Source organism: Nelusetta ayraudi, unplaced genomic scaffold (assembly GCF_046127955.1).
Source record: "Nelusetta ayraudi isolate G7.1 ecotype Tasmania unplaced genomic scaffold, CSIRO-AGI_Nayr_v1 ptg000033l, whole genome shotgun sequence".
NCBI lineage: Eukaryota > Metazoa > Chordata > Actinopteri > Tetraodontiformes > Monacanthidae > Nelusetta > Nelusetta ayraudi.
The window spans coordinates 4,263,578-4,284,357 of NW_027466083.1; the positions used below are offsets into that span (position 1 = coordinate 4,263,578).

Genomic DNA, 20,780 nt, shown 5'->3' on the forward strand with positions numbered 1-20,780 from the left:
ATACCGTTGCATGATGGATTCTTCCCTCTGAAGCCTGATCAGGTCTGGACTCGGTGCTTTCGCAGCTGCTGGGAGAAGGAAAAAGTGGAGCTGATTAACGACAAACATGACAGGGGGATAAGGAAAGGGAAGGGGGGACAAGAGGAGCTGGAACACAAATAGGAGGGCAGAGTGGAGGAGATGATCAATCTGCATTGCCGTGGCTGTGAGACAGAGCGCTTTCCCTGGAGGCTGGGGATAAAAATTCAGTCAGGCTGCATCTGTCAAGTCCAAGTGTGAATCTGTCTCTCCAACTGATCCATCATGTCTCTTGTCTTGGATTTACACACCAGTTCATAAGACCGTTTACCTGTGAGGCCCCTTAAACTGTCCAATTAATTCACACTTGCAGTTCCACAAAGCCCCAGTTTTCAATAATTTGTGAGGGTTGGAATGATCATTAAAAAAAGATTAACTCACAGTATCAAATCAGTCAAAGTCCCAGGATTTAAATTCCGGAACAGACAAAATGCTTCGATGCAGAGGAAAGATGAAGTCACAGGGTGCCCTCGGAGCTCCAGGAAGTTCTGGTGCTAACATTCATGAGAAGTCTGTATGTGTGTGTGTGTGTGTGTGTGTGTGTGTGTGTGTGTGTGTGTGTGTATGTGTGTGTGTGTGTGAGTGTGTGTTTGTGTGTGTGTGTGTGTGTGTGCGTGTGTGCGTGTGAGAAACAACGTGAGGGAAAGAGAGAGAGAAAGACAATGACCTCACCGAGCTCCACTGCTCGGCACTGGAGGTGGGCGTGGGGGGATTTGACTGGAGCAAAGTGTGTGTGCGTGTGTGTGTGTGTGTGTGTGTGCGTGTGCGTGTGTGTGTGTGTGTGTGTGCGTGTGTGTGCTGAGGGTGAGAGCGGGAGGTAATGTTATGGAAAAGGCAGAGTGGGAGTAAGACATTTGGGATGGGTGTGTGTTAGAGAGAGCCATATATATAAGTACCCTCTCTTACCCGCACACATTTACATCTCCTGTGAAATTATTTTTGTTTTGTTTTTTGAGGGGGGCACAGCAAGGTCGCGGCCCAAGTCTGTGCGTGTGTGCGTGTGTGTATCTCTCTGTGGATCGATATCTCGCCAGGATGCATCGGCTGCTTGCGGTGACCTCGGCGCTGGTGGCGCTCTGCTCTCTGGGGAGCGTGGACTCCTCGGCTTATGACAAGATCGTCGGCCACAGCCGCATACGGGCCAGGAATGAAGGGTAAGGAGCCACCGGCAGCAGGGAGGAAATTGAGAGGAGACGAGAAAGAAAATTTTAAAGAGAAAAAGAAATTCAAAATGTGTCATTTTCTCTTTAATTTCTTTACTTAACGTCTAAGATGTCTGGCAGATATTCCTGGTTTGAATAGGATGGATGAAATGAGTGAGGAGCTTATTTATTTACAAATGTATGTTTTTGCTGTATTTAAAAAAAAGAAATAAACAGAGACTGCATCATTAAGAAGTGGGTCAGCCGCATGGCTTAATAATTCTGATTTTAAACATATCATTTAATTTGTCATTTTCATTCAGGTTTCAGAGCGATATGTAGTTCTGCCAGTCTGTTGAATTTTAATTATTGACACAAGAAATTCATGTAATGTGTACAGTAAATTTTTTGATGACCTGAGCTGCTTTCAAGTTTCAATGCTGTCCATTTAGCAATTGCTGACCATGTATTATTGAGTAGCTAAACAGAACTTATATGAGTTTGTGCCCAAAGTGTTGACATGTCTTCAAGGAAAAGCTTTTCTTGAACAGACTTTTACCTGAAATTTGAAAATATGGGCAGTGTGAATTTTCCTTGGATGTCACCTGACGGCCTATCGCTGTTATTCACTATGTTCTCATCTCCTCCCTTCCAAACCTCCACCCTAAATCACACCTATATTTTACACCACCTGCCCTCTCCTCTCCTTCCTTTCCCCCCCGTCCCCCTCCCTCCCTGCACCTCACTTATTCCCATCACACCCACCTTCCCTTCTTTTTCCTCCGCTCTTGCTCTTGTTCTAGACCCAACATGTGCGCCTTGCAGCGGGTGGTGGGGACGGAGAAGAAGTACTTCAGCACGTGTCGAAACTGGTACAAGCGCTCCATCTGCGGCCGGAGGACGTAAGTCTGGAGCTCGAGGTTTCAGCGGGTTGTCACACCTTGACAGCAGTGCTTTGGCATTTCAAAAGAGATTCAGCCACGTTTAGAGATGCATCAGTCGCACTTGATCCCTTTTTATCTCAGCCGAGGCTGTTTGACCCTGGACTGCAGGACCCTCCGGCTTGATTTTAACATTCAGAGTTTCCTTTTATGTCTGAATTTTATGAGCAATTACAGTAGAATTTAATCTCTTGGTCCTCCCTCAAAGTGGCAGTATCCTCTGTAGCCTCAGGGCGCAGGCTTCACTTCATCATATATTCCTGGAAGGAACCAGGAGGAGTGAAGACAGTTTTAATCCTGCTAGTTGAAGAATCGGGCCCAGTTCCATTCCTTCACGTATGAGTTACATTATGCGCGCTGCATTCTAGCAGACTGGATATTTATTATGCCCGTCTGTTGCTGCATTCTCCGTCAAGATACAATTTGAAAAAATTACAAAAAGCATGGTATCCTCAAGTTCAAAACCGTACCTTCTCTATTTAACCAGCTGCCATTTGCTATTTAGCTGCTGTTGAACAATGATATCAACACGTCAGTTGTCGTGACATTATTTTAAAAAACATCTTTTGAGTGAAAATATTTACATTTGGTCGGCATGGCCAGAGATTCAGAAGACATTCTAGAAATCATGGAAAATATCTCACGTTCCTTTTGATTGAACAAACTCTTTGTTTAAAAAATGATTTTGCCTAAACACATTATCCATGATTTTTTATCAAATCATAATTCAGAACACCCTATGTGCAAAGGTGAATAAGCAAAACAGTAAATGTTTGACACAAGAGGTAAAATTGGTCTGAGCCTCTGTGTACAGATGTTCTCAATAGAGTACAAAGTCTGCACGTCTGGTTGAACAGTTTCAGGCCAATGGATTCTTGATTTGTGCCAGCAGGAGGACTTTAATAGTGAAGGTTTAAGCTGAGCAACAGGCAGGGATTTTTTTTAAAATTATTATTATTATCATTATTTTCTCCTGTAGGTGGTTTATAAGCTAAACATCAGAAGTCATGTTGTCTGATGGTGATGGCTAACAGTGTCAGCGACATCATGTCTAGGAGTTGGCCTTCAGATTGGGTAAAATGTGCTAGCGTGGTGTTCACGGAGTGCAAGGATCAGCTGGAGCTGTGAGCTGCCTGGTGGATGACTGGTGATGGAATCCATCGCACACAAAGGGATGCACAAGCATGACGAGTTCTGCAAAGAGTTTCTCAAAATCATTAAAACAGTGGGAACACCTGAGGCTGTGCTGGGATGTAAGCCAGGAAATGAAAACATGAGAGGGAATTGTTAAGTCAACCGACTTATTTTGCCCTTCCCTGTTCAGTAATTGATCACACAGATATAAAAAGAACTCACACTGAGATACAAAGTAATTACATACTCAACAAGATAGTTGGACACAGGAGCACAGAAAGGTATTATTATGAGTGTTTTGTCTTTTGTTCTTGGAACACTAACTTACAATTTACATCAAATCTGAAAGACATTGATTGCAAGTGAGATTAAGAAACAAATCTGTCTTTGCATTAAAAAACAATTGTTACAAGTAGAGGCGTCAACCCAAATTGCACGAAACAACTTATAAATAAATGATACCATTAAAGTGACTCACAGTGGTTGATGGCCAATGAAAAGCAATACAGATTAAGTTAACACCAATTTCATTTTTGAAAAGTGACGCATTTCAAACTTGTGGAATTAATGATTTACACAAGAGGAACACCGTATAAAACCCAGTGTAAGCCTTCAAACTGAAATGAAACATTAACAAAAAAATGTTTACGTTAACAAAAGAGCAACACATTCTTGTTATTTCTCACACAATGTGGGGATTACTGAGCAGCAGGAAATAAACTTTGCAAACCCGAACCTAATTTCAGTTTCATTTGACATTAAGTCTCTGGAGGTAATAATAACCCAGATTTAGATGGAAATAGTTTCTTCAAAGAAGCATCCACTGACGGTGTTGATCACAGAGCAGAAAACGACACGTTAAAAATCATCCACAGTTAGACCCTAATGGCACGAGATGATGAATAATGCATGAAATGCCAGCGCAGCACTCAGGAAGCATCTGGCACTTGATGAGGTCGCGAGGGAGACTGTTGATGGCTGATTACATAACAGGAACAAAGTTGCAATCGCTTTATGTGATGCCAGACAACCCCACCTTATTTTTTTCCCCTCACTCTCTCTATATGTGTGTGTGTGTGTGTGTATGCGTGCATGCGTGTGAGTGTGCATGGGAACAACCGCATCAGTGAGTCAAACGCAACAAAGCGAAAAGCAAAAAAAAAAAAAAATCAAAAAGTATCCATTGGTCCATCGGTCCATCTGTCTGTCTGTCCGTCCTCATGCACTGTGTTTGCACATCTGCTGGTCTGGGAGCCACGTGAGGCTGGATCACGCAGCGACAGCCAGACAGCGCAGCGCGCAGACTCGTCCTGTCCCGCTTGTTGCTCGTCTGTACTGCATCACCCTGCAGTTGGGGCTGCAGCCAGGAAGATTTCATACCATCCTGACACACAGCTGTGCGCAAATATTTATGTTCTCTAGCATTCTAGCAATTTGTGTCCGTAGAGAGAGCAATTGGACTGAAAGTGACACAGCTGATGTGCCTCCAAAGGTCCCATATCATTCCTGTTTCCAGGTCTATAGTTCCTGAACTTCATTGGAGCAGCTAAGAATGATTGATTACTTGATTATCCATCCATCCATCCATTTTCAATACCCGCTTCTTCCCGCTTCATTGTGAAGGGGGTCTGCTGGAGCTTAACCCAGCTGTCAAAGCAGGGTTACACCCTGGACAAGTGGCCAGTGCATCGCAGGCCCACATAGAGACAAACAAAGACAAACAACCATCCACACTCCCTCACAAACCTGCGGACAATTTAGTTGACCAATTACTTCCCAATTCACCTCACAGAGATGGACAAGCTTGAGACACATTTAGTTGTGAGAAAACATTTGGAAGGTGAATCATGCATGACAAACATTGTTTGTTCCCAGACTTTGAGGGAGGTGCAAGACAGAACGTGCATAGTGTGGCTCTCTTTGAGTTTGTCCTTGAAGCGGATCCTGAAGGGAATGATTACACAACTAATCATCACTGTTTCCCCCTCCGAGGAAATGCACATATTGCTTTGTTTTTGCCTGGATTTATTAATTAAAGACACAACTTTTGTGTGTACATTGAAGGCATTGAAATCAATTCCAAATGGCGCCAAAGTGCTTCAGATTAAATGCCAATTATTCTTAATATTCTGTACAGAAAGCATGCAGCTGGTTCTCAGTTGGTCCTGTTTGACCATTCGGTGTTGACTTAATTTACATCCTGGGAGACGTGTGTTAGCTTGGGACAGTTCACAATTCAACCTCTGCCGTAATTACCATCTGCGATTCATTCCAAGTCAACCAGACATTCCTTTAATGGACTGGTTTGAAACTTTTCGCACCCTTTTTAGGTTTTTCATTGCACTTTAATGAAGTGCAACTTGAACCATACAGATCAATTGATTAATAACATGCAGCTGTGTGTTATTGCCTCCTCATGTGTTTAGAGTTAGCAGCTCCTCCTGCTGCACAGCTAATACGTCTTTGAACTCCTATATTTTCCGGTCAACTTATAAGCGCTTCCTTCCACCCAAATTCCAATTACAAACACTAGGCCTCAGCTCAATGTCCTAATTATGTTTTTCTTAGAGAGCCCCTTGGAAATCAGATTAATGACTGAGAAAACATAGGGAGAATGCAGACAGTGTCAGGCACGGCACAGAGTCAAAGTATTTAGGTTCATATAAATGTCGTAAATCCAGTACATCCTGTGGGATACAGTAGCCTTTGAATTCCCATCATGCTTAAGTCCTAGTGTTAGACTTGCCGCGCGACTCAGCCTCTACAGCTACTGCTGTGCATCATGTACCCCAGTGATATAATAGCTGAGCTCGAAACTCCTATGTTGATCTCTGCTTTTTATTTACGAGGTTAGTTGCTGTTGCGAAAGAGGTTGAAATGTTTTTGGCTAAAGAAAAAGGAGTCTTTCGCTCCAAGTCCAGGCCAAGTTCTCTCCACGGTGGGCCTCCAGGCAGCTGCACACTTATTTGTGTGTTTGGCTTTCAGATTTCCAACAGGATCTATAATATTTATTGAGGGAAAGAAATATGTTACCAATCAGACTTTTCCAAAATGATCAGAAGAAAATGCAACTTTATTAATAGTTATTAATTGTAATAATTCATTTAAGAATTATTTTATGGCTGTGGTGTCCCAGCAGAAGTGTTTCTTTAATTGCTGGGTAACATTATACTGGGTAATATATATATATATATATATATATATTTTTTTATTAATCACTGACCAATATCTATATTATGAGTTAATGTGAATGACATGAATTAATGCTTTATTGTCACATGCACCGAAATACATGCAAAACAATACAGCGTGAGATTGGGAAAAAAAAAAAAAAAAAAAAAAATCAGCAACATAGGCACAAACAAACAACGTTGCAAAACAAACATAGAGACTCAATAACTCACAAAGGGAAGGTGAGTTGTTCCAGTGTCGGTAGGCAGCCAGCCGCCACCCATGAGGCGCCGCCACGCGGACCCCGCTCACCGCACTGTGGGGTGAAGCGGTGAAGGCGTTGGATGGGGGATGCGGGGGTGAGTGCATATTTGCGTGTGTGCCCTGTTAAATTGCATAATGTTGCAAAATTTCATGAGGATAAGGGAGAAACACTCATTTCACCACAGCAGGGAAGAATAAAGGGTAAAGGGGGCTGAGGAGAGGAGTCTAATAAAAATAAAGATTTACTGTTGCTAAGGCCTTGGCCATGTTTTAAAGCTGGGACGGCAGTGTTTCATCTGGATCTGGTTTTGGATCTGGATCTATGGTGATTTGGATGCTTGCTGTGGATACAGTCACTGTGGCCTTGGTGTTCAAACACACTCTCTTTAATTTTGCTGTTTGATGAGCTAAATCCTCACTCGGCTCGAAACTTTCTACACTGTTGCTAGTATGAGCCTAATCTGAGTCACCATCGCTCATACGTTGTTGCACTTGATCCACTTCACTGATGGTCCAAGGTGTCCTCTTAACCTGCATCGAATCCACATAAAGCATGTGACAGTGCAGTGTGGTGCTATTTATCATCTCTTAATGATTTTTATTGTACTGCATCAGTGTGGAAAAGCACAACTGGGGCCTGGAGTTAAGAAGTGGCATTAGCTATAAATTCTGTATGCACACATCTACTGCAAGCCTGTAACTATGTTTGACTGCATTGTCTCTGTCAAAGGACTAAATAAATAAAAATGCCTGCAAATATTCAGAGACAGCAGATCTAACAGTGTGTTTTTTTTTCCTTCTTGTTTGGTGGGGTGAAGTGAAGTCCTTTATGAGTGCTGTCCTGGGTACATGAAGCTAGAAGGCATGAGAGGATGTCCTGCAGGTAGATGTTCTCCCACAAAATGTGTCATTTATTTATCGGCATTATCAGTACTGCCCAATTTCCCTGCCAGTGAACACAAACATTCTCAGTTCCGCTGTGCTCCTCATAGTGGCTCCCATTGACCATGTGTACGGTACTCTGGACCTCGTGAGGGCTCTGACGACCCAGGAATACACCGACAGGTCTGGGATCAGAGAGAAGATCGAAGGCAAAGGCTCCTTCACCTTGTTTGCACCGAGCAATGAAGCCTGGGAGAACCTGGACCGCGTGAGTAAAAGCATTATTTATCCCGCATTGAACACCCTTCCCTCTAATCAGTTTCTCTTTTTTGCAGTATTCCCGGGATGGTCTGCTGAGCAACGTGAACGTTGAGATGTACAACGTTCTTCATCTCCACATGGTCAACCGACGTCTTCTGACTAAAGATCTGAAGAACCACATGACCGCCAAGTCCATGTACAACGACCGGGAGCTGTATATCGGCCACTACCCCAACGGAGTGGGTTCGCTCACAGTGTCAAGATTACCCTGTTGACATGTTGATGGAGTACGCTAAAATAAAATATCCCATTTGCAACAGATTGTGACAGTCAACTGTGCGAGGATCATCCATGCTAACCAGGTGGCCACCAACGGTGTGGTGCACGTTGTTGACCGAGTCATCACTGTGGCAGGAAATACCATCAAGGAAGTCTTGGACAACACTGATGACCTCTCCTCCTTAAATGTAAGGAAAATGCCTGGCACTGTTAACTAACTCTCTTGCAGAAAGGTCCCATATCATACCAGTTTTCTTTTATTTTAATATTCTAGACTCTGGTGAAGCAGCCTTACATGGTTACTTATGCATGCAATCCTATAGATCATTTGTGGGCCACCATAGCCCCCTGTTTACAGGCCTTCACAAAAATCCAAATTTTTGGCAAGCAAAGTATGGGATGGTCATTTCTCACTACAGGGGTGTTCACGCTAATGAGTAAAACTGGTAAAGTCAATTTTGAATTATATTACAATATTTACAAGCATCTGTTTAATGTGCTAATTTGTCTGGTCACTCAGGCTGCAGTGGTGACTTCGGGTATGGCGGACAAGCTGCAGCAGCCTGGCCACTTTACTCTGTTTGCTCCCACTAATGCAGCGTTCAGCAAGTTGAGCCCAGGATATTTGGAGCGTATCATGGCAGATAAGGACGTACTGGCAGGTATGTTGAGCACGTGATGATCACACACCCTAATGTACTAAACTACCACAGTATCAAGTCAGTATTGACTTTGCACTTTGGGGACTTTAGAACACTTACAACTAATAGCTTTATTCCAGCCGGTTTAAAGTAGGATTGCTGCAGAGATGATAGTGCTGGACGTCAGCTCTTTTTGCTCCAAGCCAATAATCCTCAGTCACTGCTGAATGAATTGGCATGACATTTCGTACAAACATCCATGATCCCCAGCTTTGACACCAGTGATAGATCAAATGTGCCACATACCCAGTGGGATTGCTAAAGACCACCTTGCCTTAAGTGAACTTAACTCTGATTCCAGCCAGATTGAATACACTTTACTGATAATCTTATCAAAATCGGAATTATTTTTGTTGTCCTTCCTACGAAAGTGTGCAAACTTAAATTATCATCAAATAAATAGTTGACACAAACAAAAGTTTCCACAAAACCATAAAAATGTCAAAGGGGAGCTCAAGGACTCTCTCTTCTGCAGCTTATACCTCCTGCTTGCAGCCCTTTGTTAGAGTCCAGCCAGAGTGTGGCATCCCCGTGAAATGGCTCACTGTGGGAACGTAATATAATCCTGATCCAAATTCTCAGAGTAAACAGGCTCGGCTGACCAACCGCATTAAATAAGCCTCCAAGGAAAAGAGGATGGGGAGCCTTGTGCCTTGTTTTGGAACGGAAAAGTTTGCATTGGAGCAGCTTTGGCCGGTGATGTGACACTCATTTCATTGAGATATTTTCGTGGGTTTGGATGTTTTAGTTGCATTGTGTCTGAGGTTTAGTTTTGCTAGCATAAGCCTAACGGCTGGGCTCTTTTCCTAGTCCAATTGCATATTAAATACCGCAAAGCAATGCGGCATCCGTACTGATTAATGATCTCAGAACAGAAATAACTCCTGGCAAGCTGCAAAATTGTTGGACCGTGTCTGAACTAATTCAGGATCGTGTGCCTCTTCCTTTCTCTGTTGGTTCCACTCTCCTACCTTTGAACCAATCCAGCACTGGTGAAATACCACCTGTTGAACAGTGTCCAGTGCTCTGAGGCCATCATGATCGGCTCGGAGTATGAGACTGAAGAGGGCAGCTCCATCCAGATCGGCTGCGACGGCGACAGCCTGACCGTCAACGGCATCAAGATGGTGCTGAAGAAGGACATTGTCACGACCAACGGCGTCATCCACCTCATCGACCAGATTCTCATTCCTGATTCGGGTAAAAAAAAAAAACAACAAAAAAAAAAACAACATCCTTGTATTTTTTTCTTAAGGGTTGTGCACAAGCTAGCTTCTGTGATTCTCAACATTTTTTTTCTTATGTTATATCCTATCAGCTAAAGAGGGAATGGAGCTGCTGGGAGCCTCCCAGAGCACTTTTAGTGACATGGTGTCTGAGCTGGGTCTGGCTGCAGCCATGAGGCCGAAGATGGAGTACACCCTCCTCGCTCCAGTCAACACTGCTTTTGACAGTGAGCTGCCTTTTCTGTTTGCCGAAAGGAAGCCATGTTTGACGCATCTAAAACCCATTTTAAACTTGTAACATTTCTCTGGACTTGTCAGGCGAATTGAAAATGGCGGAGAAGACCCAGCTGAGGAGCATTCTGGAAAACCACATCTTGAGGCTGAAAATCACCCTGAGTGAGCTCTACAATGGACAGCAGCTGGAGACGCTGGCTGGCAAACTGCTCAGAGTCTTCATTTACCGCACTGTGAGAATTAGTGTGTGTGTGTGTGTGTGTGTGTGTGTGTGTGTGTGTGTGTGTGTGTGGACAACTGTATCAGTGAGTCAAACTTCAGGAAGTGAAAAGCAAAACAAAAAAAAACACAACGACAAAGAGAGCTGGTGAACATGTGAGCACTTTAATGTGCTGAGCGATGATAGATTATTCTGTCTGCACTGTCTAAACAAATGCTCCACAACATCTAATTAATCCAGTTTTGGCCAATGAGGTAAATTGTGGTGATTGGTTCAATATTAGGAACAGCTGTTTGAACCTCCTTCCTGAAACTACCTCGATAGTTACCAGACTTTTTCATTTTTGTTCTTCCCTTTCAGGCTGTGTGCATAGAGAATGCCTGCATGTTGCGCGGCAGTAAACAAGGCAGCAGGAGTGCCCTGCACCTCATGAAGTCCATCATCAAACCGGCTGACAAAACAATGTATCAATACCTGGTTGCCAATGGACGATTCAAGTAAGATATTTGACAGCTTTTACTTCTGTTCCTGGCAACAAAACGGTACAGAAAGAACATGGGACGAGGTCGAGCAAAGTTGAGGACAGACAGTGGCGAGATTTAAGTTACAAGCAACCTGAGATAATCCACAAAATAATACTGTCACCACAGAATAATTGTTTTCCGTTCAAAGTCCAACCACACAGTTCAAGTTTCTTTGCACTTCCACAGATAATTGGCACAAGCATGGAGGCTTCTGCTGCATAATTGTGTGTGGGGGCTGATGTGTGACTCAGTGAGACCACACAAGCATGAGAGTCTCACACACACAATCCTGCAAACCTCAGAGTCTTGGCAAATAACCAAAAACTGTGTCGTTCTCGTTTAAAACGAGCAACATGAATGGACATTAGACCGTCAGATCTGCAGAAGCTGCTCTTGTTTGGTGCTCCTCTTTTAAACTGGTCATTCAGCTTTACCTCCTAAATATTTTCACTGATCTGGACCAATATGTCCTTTACCATCCCATTCCTTTTTAGTCAGACAAATCTCCTTTTTCCATTAATATTTTTGCATAGATTTTGGTATAGTCACTGAACTTGGCTCACTATATGTTGGCTTCTGCCTTCTTTCCTATAATTGATGAATGCAGGATTTTCCTCTCGCTGATGGAGACGGCCGGTCTGACTGACTTGCTGAAGCAGGAGGGCTCCTACACGATCTTTGCTCCAACTGATGAGGCCTTTGAAAGTCTCAGCAAGGAGGATTTTGAACTGCTCAAGCGTGAGTGCTGCCCCAAAAGCTAAACTGAATCAACCTCTTGTCAGGTGTCTTTTTGTGGAACTCGGACACTGCTGAGCCAGTTCGGACTGGCCCATTATTTAAACAAATGTGGAAGAAATTTGGAGATGAGTTATAAATTGAATTTCTTTGTCAGTATGATATTAATTGATGTTTTCCCCCCTTCCCTAACAGGCGATTTGAATACTCTGAGGCTCATTCTGCTCTACCACTTCAGTAATGGCATCTTCATCAATGGAGGACTAGAGGGTGGAGTCACCAACCTGCTCAAGACCCTCCAGGGCAACAACCTTCAAGTTTTGTCTGTACGTAAAGCTGCCACTGAACTAAGCTTTCAAACAATTTTGAAAGAAAAAGATTTGATGCCAAAGATAAAAGTCAATTTTAGTTATTTTTGTTTCCAGTTAAATTTTTGAATAGACTAAAAGTTGCCTTTGGAAAATATCCAATCTAAGCTAAGGGGACTCAAGGAATTCTTTTAGGGGATGTTTGTAGGTCAGTGTCGGACTTATCCCAGGACCTCTGCTGCCTTATCTTCTGAAGATCTTTGTCTAGCCAGCAAATACATTTATTTTGGAGTAAGATGAAAGGAGGCAGCATCTTACAAATGCAATTATTTTCATCTAAAACATTTTACATGTATATTGAAGACAAAAGACCTGCACTAGACTGTGCTGTGAATCAAGCCCATTGATTACAACATACCATGTTTCAAAGAGGATCAGGGGTGATTTACAATTTAGACCTATTATAATCAGATCCTTCCCAAGCATTAGTTATTACTATATATAATAATGACAAAAACGCAATTTTCAGAGAAAAGGTGTCATTTTTCCCCTATGCCTTCTCTGAACCTCTCCTGTGACCATCTAACCCAATCTTTCCCCATGTTTTCATTTACACAATGGCTTCAAAGAGCTAATCTGTAACTTCAAAGCTGGTAAATCTCTGGAGGAAGGCCAGCTGTAATAAAACCTGCTTTCCTGTCATTTCTATCAACACCTGCGCTCTGCACTGACCCGCCGCTGGAAAGCCTCTTACCTGCCATTTAGTCTTGTGCTTATTGCTCATGTCAGTCAGGCTCCCTGTCTGCTTATTACATCCATTATTTCAATTTGTTAGACCCCCTCCTCTTTCCCATTGCACTACCAGCCCGTCAGCTCTGGTCCTTGGGGACACGTTAAAGCTCAACACATCTTGCCATCAAATGGGGATTTGGCAGGTCAGGCACTACAAAAGCCAAAATAGATAGAAATACATGGAAAGACAGAGGTTTGAACAGAAATGTGACTAGTATGGCTGACTTTTGTAGGAGGGTGAGTGAGTGTAAGTAGACAATGGGAAGTGGTGTGTCCGCCCTCTTTCTCCGCTTTGGGGAGAGACAACGGCATTAATCATCAGTATCGAAATACCAGACATCCCTTCCAACAATGGACGTACATAGATGCCTGGGATTCCTATTCAGTCTCAGTTCACCTTTGTACGTCTTCTGGTTCATATAAAAAGGAGGTTTAGTGCATTATTTGCATTATTATTTACATCTATTTATTTTTTTGTGTGTTTACCAGGTGAACAACTCCATACATGTCAACTCTGTGGATGTGCCCGACAGTGACTTGATGGCGACAAATGGTGTCATCCACGTGGTGAAGAATGTTCTCTATCCACCAGGTAAAATTCTGGAATTAGTTTGTTTTGATCTTTTATTGAGTTCATTCTAATTTGTCAAATTAACAGACTCATAATAATAAACTTTTATTTGTGCACTCATGCACTGTAAATGAGTACCATTGTTCCACTTTACTATTGTGCATATGCTACATTGGATCCTCTAATGCTGATGTAATATTCTTGCAGACCTTCCTGTGGGCCGCCAGGACCTCCTGATTCTTCTGAGGAAGCTCATTCGGTACATTCAGATTAAGGTACATTGAAGGAATTATAATTGTTGTCTAAATTTGCCCAATTCCTATTTTCTTTATGTACTGAACATTTTGATATACGTTAAGTGAAACCTTTTTTTTCCCTTCAGTTTGTTCCCGGATATGTTTACACTGAGATCCCACTCACCTTCCTTAGTAAGTTTCCGTGAATACCACTCTCATTGTGTCATATGTTTAAAGATGGCAGCTTCTCATGTTGCTTTACAGAGAAGATCATCTCGAGTTACTCCATTGAGACAGTTAAGACAAAATTAAAAAATCAGGTTTTGGGCAACTTTTTAAAATCAGTCTTGGCCATTTCCTGCAGGTAATTTGGATGAGGCTAAATGACATTAGAATTTCTTGGTCCAAAGGAGAAACTTTTCCTAGAAAGTAATCCAACCAGCAGCAATGTCTACTTTCCAATTATAATAATAATATATATATTTTTTTTTAATAAAGCGCTTTTACAAGTGCTGAAAGTCGCTTTACAGGTAAAATAACAATATAAAACAAAGAGAGAGATTAAGATAAAAAATTAAAAATTAAAAACGATTAAAATAGATGTGGGCGACACGGTGGCGCAGTGGTTAGCGCTACCGCCTCACAGCAAGAAGCTCGTGGGTTCGATTCCGGGGCCCGGGCCTGGGACCTTTCTGTGTGGAGTTTGCATGTTCTCCCTGTGTCTGCGTGGGTTCTCTCCAGGTTCTCTGGCTTCCTCCCACACTCCACACTTGTCCATAGGTGTGCATGTGAGTGTGAATGGTTGTCTGTCTCTATGTGGCCCTGCGATGAATTGGCCACTTGTCCAGGGTGTCACCCTGCCTTCGCCCTAAGACAGCTGGGATAGGCTCCAGCAGACCCCCGTGACCCTGAATAGGAATAAGCGGGTAAAGAAAATGAATGAATGAATAAAATAGATGTAACACTAGAATAAAATCAGTTAAAAACAGACAGGGTTGAGAGGGCAAATATGGGCTGGGAGGTGTGGTGTGTAGGAGGGTTCAGGTAGGGTAGGCGAGTCTGAGGATGTGGGTTTTGAGGGCAGACTTGAATTTGTTGAGCTCCGTGCAGTTGCAGATGGGGAGGGGAGGGAGGGAGTTCCAGAGGGTGGGGGCGGAGACACTGAAGGCCCGGTTCCCCAGGGTTCGGTGCTTGGTTATGGCAAGGGGTGAGAGGAGGTTTGCATCAGCTGAGCGAAGGGGACGGTTTGGGGTGTGACGGACAATGAGGTCAGACAAGTAGGGAGGGGCCAGGTTGTGGAGTGACTTGAAGGTGAGGAGGAGGATCTTGAATTGGATACAGTGGGCAACAGGAAGCCAATGGAGTTGGTGGAGGACGGGGGTGATGTGGTCGTAGGGGCGGGAACCGGTGAGAAGTCTGGCGGCGGAGTTCTGGATGTATTGAAGTTTGTTGAGGGTGGAGGATGGGAGGCCTCCACCCATCCTCCACCCAGGCTGTTGCAGACGTCCAGTCGGGTGGTGATGAAGGCATGTGTGAGGGTTTCAGCAGCAGAGGGAGTGAGGAAGGGACGGAGTCTGGCGATGTTTTTCAGGTGAAAGAAGGCGAAGCGGGCCAGTTGGGAGATATGGTGGTCGAAGGTGAGGTTGGGGTGGAGGTGGATTCCGAGGTTGCAAGTGATGATGGGGTTATATGGGATTTATCGATGCTGATGGTGATGTCAGAGGTGGATTTAGTGATTTGTTTTTCTGATTAGCCACACGATTATTGCTTAAGACTCTTAGACCTCTTGCCATCTCTAATCAGCTCCACTTTGGATGAGGTAATCAGGTTGTCAAAGCATAAAAAAGTCAGGCCTAGGCCTCAAATTGCTGTTCAAATGGGATGAATCCAGTGCACATACACAAATAGCAACATTTCTAGATCAAAAGAGAGAAATCTTTAAGGCAAATAAATGTATTATTTGATCAGAGCATAAATACATTTAAAAATGTATGGCGTTTATGACTTGCTGTTTAAACACATGCAAGAGGAAAATTTAAAGCACAGCATACAAACAGCACTTGGCCCTTTTATTAAGCTAATGTAAATGCCTTTCACAAGTATCAAAACATTGTGACACCGTTAGATATGTTCACATATTTTGTCATATTGCCAATTTGCTCTCACAGGCTTTAGCATGAGACATTGTCTCTGTGCGGCATTAGACAATTGATCTTGTTGATTTGCGGTAGGTTATGAGACCTCAATCAGAGTGGCAGCGGCTTAAATCCCATCAAGTTGTAGTTTTGGTGTGCAGGAAGAAAAACGACTAACTGTATGATTAATGTTGCACACAGGGTATGAATCAACACAGGCTCCCTCTTTTGGACACATGAGAATTTGAATACTCTATCTTTCTGGCTGCGTTTTCATGGTTGTGTCTTGAGTGAGGCAAATATTTCAAAAAAATAAAAAAATAAAAAAATAAAAACATTTTCTTTCAATTAATTATTTTGAACTGTATTCAAGAGGCTGGATCTGATTTATGAGACTAGGCCATGTATCAAATGATTTCAAGCCAAAGAAAAAAAACCTTCTTAAGCAAACACACATTTGTTGGATATAACCGTAAGGTGTCGTTATAAAACTTTATTTTCCTATCCCAGAGGTGACCAGGATCATCCAGAGTGAGCCCAGCATTACCAAGGTCACCAGGATCATTGAATCCGGGGAGCCGACAATCACAAAGGTGACCAGAGTCATTGAGAAAGAGCCCTCAGTCACCCAGGTGGTCATCGAAGGAGAACCAGTGGTCACAAAAGTCACCAGGGTCATCGATACACAGCCTTCAATCACAACAGTTCGAAGAGTCATCGAAGCGGAGCCTTCACTTTCAAAAGTCACCCGAGTCATTACAGGAGATCCCTCAGTCACAAAAGTCACCCGATTCATTGAGGGAGAGTCTTCCCAGACCAAAGTCACCAGAGTCATTTCAGGGGATCCTTCAGTCACAAAAGTAACCAGGTTCATTGAAGGAGATGCTTCTGAGACCAAAGTCACCCGAGTCATTGTAGGAGAACCCTCTGTCACAAAGGTTACTAGAGTCATTGACGGTAAGTTTTGGTTTTGGAGCACCTCCTGCCCCCACCCCCTGATATCATCAATAAATATTACAATATCTTTTAATGACGATAATGATTCAATGACAACTTCTCTCTCATATGTCACAGGTTCCGATTTAGAGGGAAAGAAATTGACAGGTAATTATCTGCTAACCCCTGCTGAGCATGATAGTGTAGATTCTAGAGTTTGAAAACATCTTTTAACAGCTCTTTTAACAAACGCCTTCACTTTTCTGTTGACCTCAGTTGACTGAGGGCCAGCTAAGTGGAGTTCATGTCATATTACATTCCATGTTACGCTGACGATCATCAAGTAATGGGGCAGACACATCACATCCATGGTGTGCACCACCTTAGGCTGAAAGCAACTATTGTTTGTGCTCAGCCAAAGGTTAAATGTACTTGGAAATGGAAATCATTCCTCAATTATCTACCCATGTGCTCTAGCGAACATATAATTCAAAACAGTATCACACTGACCCAAGATGTTTTGGCTACCCTGTTGATCTTCAGTGCAGTCTTAACTTGCCATCTGGTGGTTCAATGATGAGCCAAAAAATGTGTCCTTCACCACTGTGTTCTGGCTTCTTGCTGAAGTTGCTGTTGCCACTTGGGCCCATCTTAAAGTTTTAGATTTTTTTTTTCCATTATAAAACAATTGGCTGTGGGTAACAACATTAAATTTTTTTGAACAAGTAAAATGTCCTATTAATGTCTGGATCCAGATATTCAGATATCCATGGGATCCAGCTCCTTAAGTTACAGAGAAGAAAACGACCAGTTGACCAGTATTCTTCCAGCCTCTGAAAACTGTCTTGTACTACATTCCCATAAAAGTTTGGTTCAGAACTGAGGCAAGTGTCAAAACAACTAATGGATATGGTTTTCCCACGGTTGGTTTCATCATTTTAAATTTTTTATGAAGATTCACAAATTAATAACTATCCCACCATGACAGTAAAGTGACTTTCATTTGTGTTTGTTGGAATCATGCAGTGTATGATGTCAAGGTCTGGCTCAGCACCATGCAAAACGTCACAAACCGATTCTGGTTTATGATGTTTATACAGGTTGAGCTGTGATTTCTGTAGAGGGAGGAGGTTGTGTTTTTATTTAAAAGTATCCCTGGTGATTGATGCCTGCCTAAAAATATAGCCTTAAATGTTCTCATTCTTACCATGGTGCACCATGATCTGGGTGTCTGAGCATTTCATCACTCCATCCATTTACTTTCATCCTTGCCAGTGTCCGTGCCTCGTAGACTAGAATTCCATGCCCACCTAACTCAGTTTGTATGCATGAGTGGTGTACAAAATATAAGGTGCCATTTTGGGGCTCTACAACAGCTGGCGACATTCTTGCGAATCAGTTTGAGGGTTGGGAAACTTAATTTACCTGCCATTTCTGAGCTGAACGCCCCGATGTACACCTGTACTTTGGACCCTGCGTGTTTGTGTGTGTGTGACAGAGACTCAATATCTATGTTTGAATTTGTGCTGATGGTGGTGGAGGTGGTGATGGTGTCGGTGGTGGTGGTGGCAGTAGCGGCGGAGGAGGAAGTGGTGCTTTTACAGGGTTTTGTACCTGTCAGTCTGTCAGTCTGCACAGTCGCTAAGTCATTAAATGACTTTCAACACCCTTCTCCAATGCCCATCCGAAGGTGGAAGCCTGCACACCACGGAGAACGAACCTTATCTGATTGAGGGTAGGGTCTCCGTGCACAAATATTTTATATCCCACAGGTTTGCTTTGACATGCTTCTGCCTCTGAAATAACTTTGCAAGTCTGTATTCTCTCAATACGAAGATTAGTTCAAGGTGGAAAAGACAATGTGTTGCATATTTTTGAAACTGATGCAACCTCGTTCTCATTTTAGATCTAATGCTGTTTCTTTTTTAAATCAACAATCAGGCCCTGATTTCTCTAAGATTACCACCGTTCGCGGAGATCCAAGTCTGATCAATGAGGAGTCAGAGAGAATCACCAAAATCATTCAAGGTGACAGCCCATGCGGCACATCAATGACAGCAAATCTTTGGGTGCAAACTTCTACTAACTGCCAGTGTTGATTATTTTCTTGCAGGAGGGCGATATGCAGCTCTCAGGAAACCTCCAAGTAAGATCATACCTTAGTTTACTGAAACATTCATCAACATCAGGGAATAAAGTTAACAAACAACAACAATCACTGTCTTTTTCCTCTGCTGGAAATCCTTTCATTCTCTTCTTAGCTTACCTTAGCTTTTCCATTTTTAAGTGGATGTACCTGCTCGTCTGTAATACTTGGTTATTTCTGCTCACGTCTTTACAGCTGGAATGAGGAGGAGGGCACGGCTGGTCAGACGTCACCACAACCCGAAAGCATAGGCCCAGCAGCGAGAAAGCACCTTCGGAGTCGCTACTAGAGAGTGGACACATCTCCAGTGCTCCTGGTCGAGCCGTTGGAGACTGTTAAAAAAAAAAAAAATTAAAAAATAAAACAGCAATAGAAAGAGGCAGAATCCATTGAGCTGTTTTTCATTTTTGTTTTTAAACTGCTTGTAAGTATCACCACACCCTCTGGACTATACTGTATGTAACAGGCATGACATGTAATAGCAATGCAAAGAAAGCCCAGTATCGCAAGTAACATGAAGTGACTAGTAAAAAATTATCTTTTGTCTGTAAGAAGAGTTAGTTAAGATATACTCTACCAAACACACAAGAAAAGGCTGTTGTTTGTATGTTATTGTTGATGTTTTGTAAAAAGAAAAGATGGAAAGGATTTTTGTGTGTTTCTGATGGTGCTCACATCCTGTGTGATAGCTGTGTTTCAGTAGATACCCGAGTTGGAATGGTGTTGGCTAGTCTTGCTACCATTATGTGCGGTGCTGTGCCTCTGTAAATTATCAGGTGGAAAATAAAGTTTCACTGATTTTTATGCTGTTTTTATCCGACTTTTCAAGAGGTTTTGTTTTCATTTCGCCACATGACGCAACCTGTGTTCCTAAACATCAAGATTAAATACAAAGAACAAGTTACATAAGATAATTACATATAAGTTACACAATGCATTATTTTTCCATTACACACAACTGTAATATCACAGAAGTGTGTGGTGAAGAAGGAGCCTCTGCTTCTTCAGCTCTCTGGTCATTAGCTTTGGGTCACAACCGAACAGGACAAGATCTCCAATGAAAATGGTTGAAATGATTTTGCAGCGCAGGGTGGGATGGCGTGATGTGATGTCACCCTAGGAGCTCAGAGTAGGAACAGTGGCCGTCCACATTGAGAGGAGCCGGATGACGTGGCTAGGGCATCTGTTTCGGATGCTGCCCAGACACACCCCCTGGGAGGTGTTTAGAGAGGCCCAGATGAAGACCAAAGAACCGCTGGAGGGATTATGTCTCTCAGCTGGCCTGGGAATACCTCAAGCTCCCCCCCCAGTAGGGCTGGAGGAAGTGTCTGTGCAGAAAAGAGAAGTCTGGGCTTCCCTGCTAAGACTGCTATCCCTGCAACCCGGCCCTGGATTGATGAAGAGGAAACTGTGCTGCAATATTCTTCAGAGGAAGGACAGAACATTCGCTGGCATAGAAATGTGTTGACGAAAAGGCAACAAAGTGTTGTGCAAATCTGAGCCACAGATATGAAGGTTTAAAAGCAAGAAGTGAACCTGAATTTTGGTGGATATTTTCAAAGGAAGATTGCAAAACTGCACACTGTACACCAAACACACACACACACCCAATATTGAGGGAGTTGTAAAGGAGTATGACTTCTTGCCTTTTTCTCCCGGAGACACAAATTTCATGTCAGTGTGATCATGACCAACCATGACTCAAAAGCATGAATCAAAACCCCCACAGAACCTCTGGAAAAAGTGTATTTTCTCCTTTTGACAGCTACATGCATCTCAGCTGTGTGTGTATTTGTAATCTCTTCTTCCTGCCAGCCTGCAGAACCTGCAGTCTCCTATTGCTCCTGGCACCATGTCAGTAAGG

At 42.9% G+C, this 20,780-nt stretch overlaps 2 protein-coding genes across 3 annotated transcripts in view; one reads left to right on the plus strand and one right to left on the minus strand.

The window, feature by feature from the left end:
- Nucleotides 1-14,314, minus strand: part of LOC142892105 (FRAS1-related extracellular matrix protein 2-like) — a gene marked incomplete at its 3' end in the record, with an annotated part of 84,238 nt that extends 69,924 nt beyond the window's left edge. The window contains exon 1 of the mRNA XM_076032159.1: nucleotides 14,311-14,314. The remainder of the gene's footprint in view (nucleotides 1-14,310) is intronic.
- postna (periostin, osteoblast specific factor a) lies at nucleotides 886-19,736 on the plus strand. Of its 2 annotated transcripts, XM_076031683.1 has the most exons (22): nucleotides 886-1,232; nucleotides 2,024-2,122; nucleotides 7,549-7,613; nucleotides 7,723-7,880; nucleotides 7,948-8,112; nucleotides 8,194-8,340; nucleotides 8,673-8,814; nucleotides 9,841-10,053; nucleotides 10,172-10,306; nucleotides 10,398-10,546; nucleotides 10,894-11,030; nucleotides 11,665-11,795; nucleotides 11,988-12,118; nucleotides 13,382-13,484; nucleotides 13,671-13,738; nucleotides 13,846-13,891; nucleotides 16,345-16,791; nucleotides 16,909-16,938; nucleotides 18,461-18,505; nucleotides 18,712-18,798; nucleotides 18,884-18,916; nucleotides 19,112-19,736. In XM_076031683.1, exons 1-22 carry the CDS (start codon nucleotides 1,114-1,116, stop codon nucleotides 19,165-19,167), a joined length of 2,706 nt encoding a protein of 901 aa, XP_075887798.1. In that variant the 5' UTR covers nucleotides 886-1,113; the 3' UTR covers nucleotides 19,168-19,736. The 2 variants fall into 2 exon arrangements, with proteins under 2 accessions (XP_075887798.1, XP_075887799.1); XM_076031684.1 differs by lacking the exon at nucleotides 18,461-18,505 and having other exon boundaries at nucleotides 887-1,232.
- Nucleotides 19,737-20,780: the final 1,044 nt, after the last annotated feature.

What these genes read in the sequence shown, in the direction of transcription:
- postna (XM_076031683.1), top strand. Translation starts at nt 1,114, where the DNA reads ATGCATCGGCTGCTTGCGGTGACCTCGGCGCTGGTGGCGCTCTGCTCT. An exon ending in ATGACCTCTCCTCCTTAAAT is followed by an intron (nt 8,341 to 8,672) that starts GTAAGGAAAATG and finishes CTGGTCACTCAG; the next exon opens with GCTGCAGTGGTGACTTCGGG. An exon ending in AGATAAGGACGTACTGGCAG is followed by an intron (nt 8,815 to 9,840) that starts GTATGTTGAGCA and finishes GAACCAATCCAG; the next exon opens with CACTGGTGAAATACCACCTG.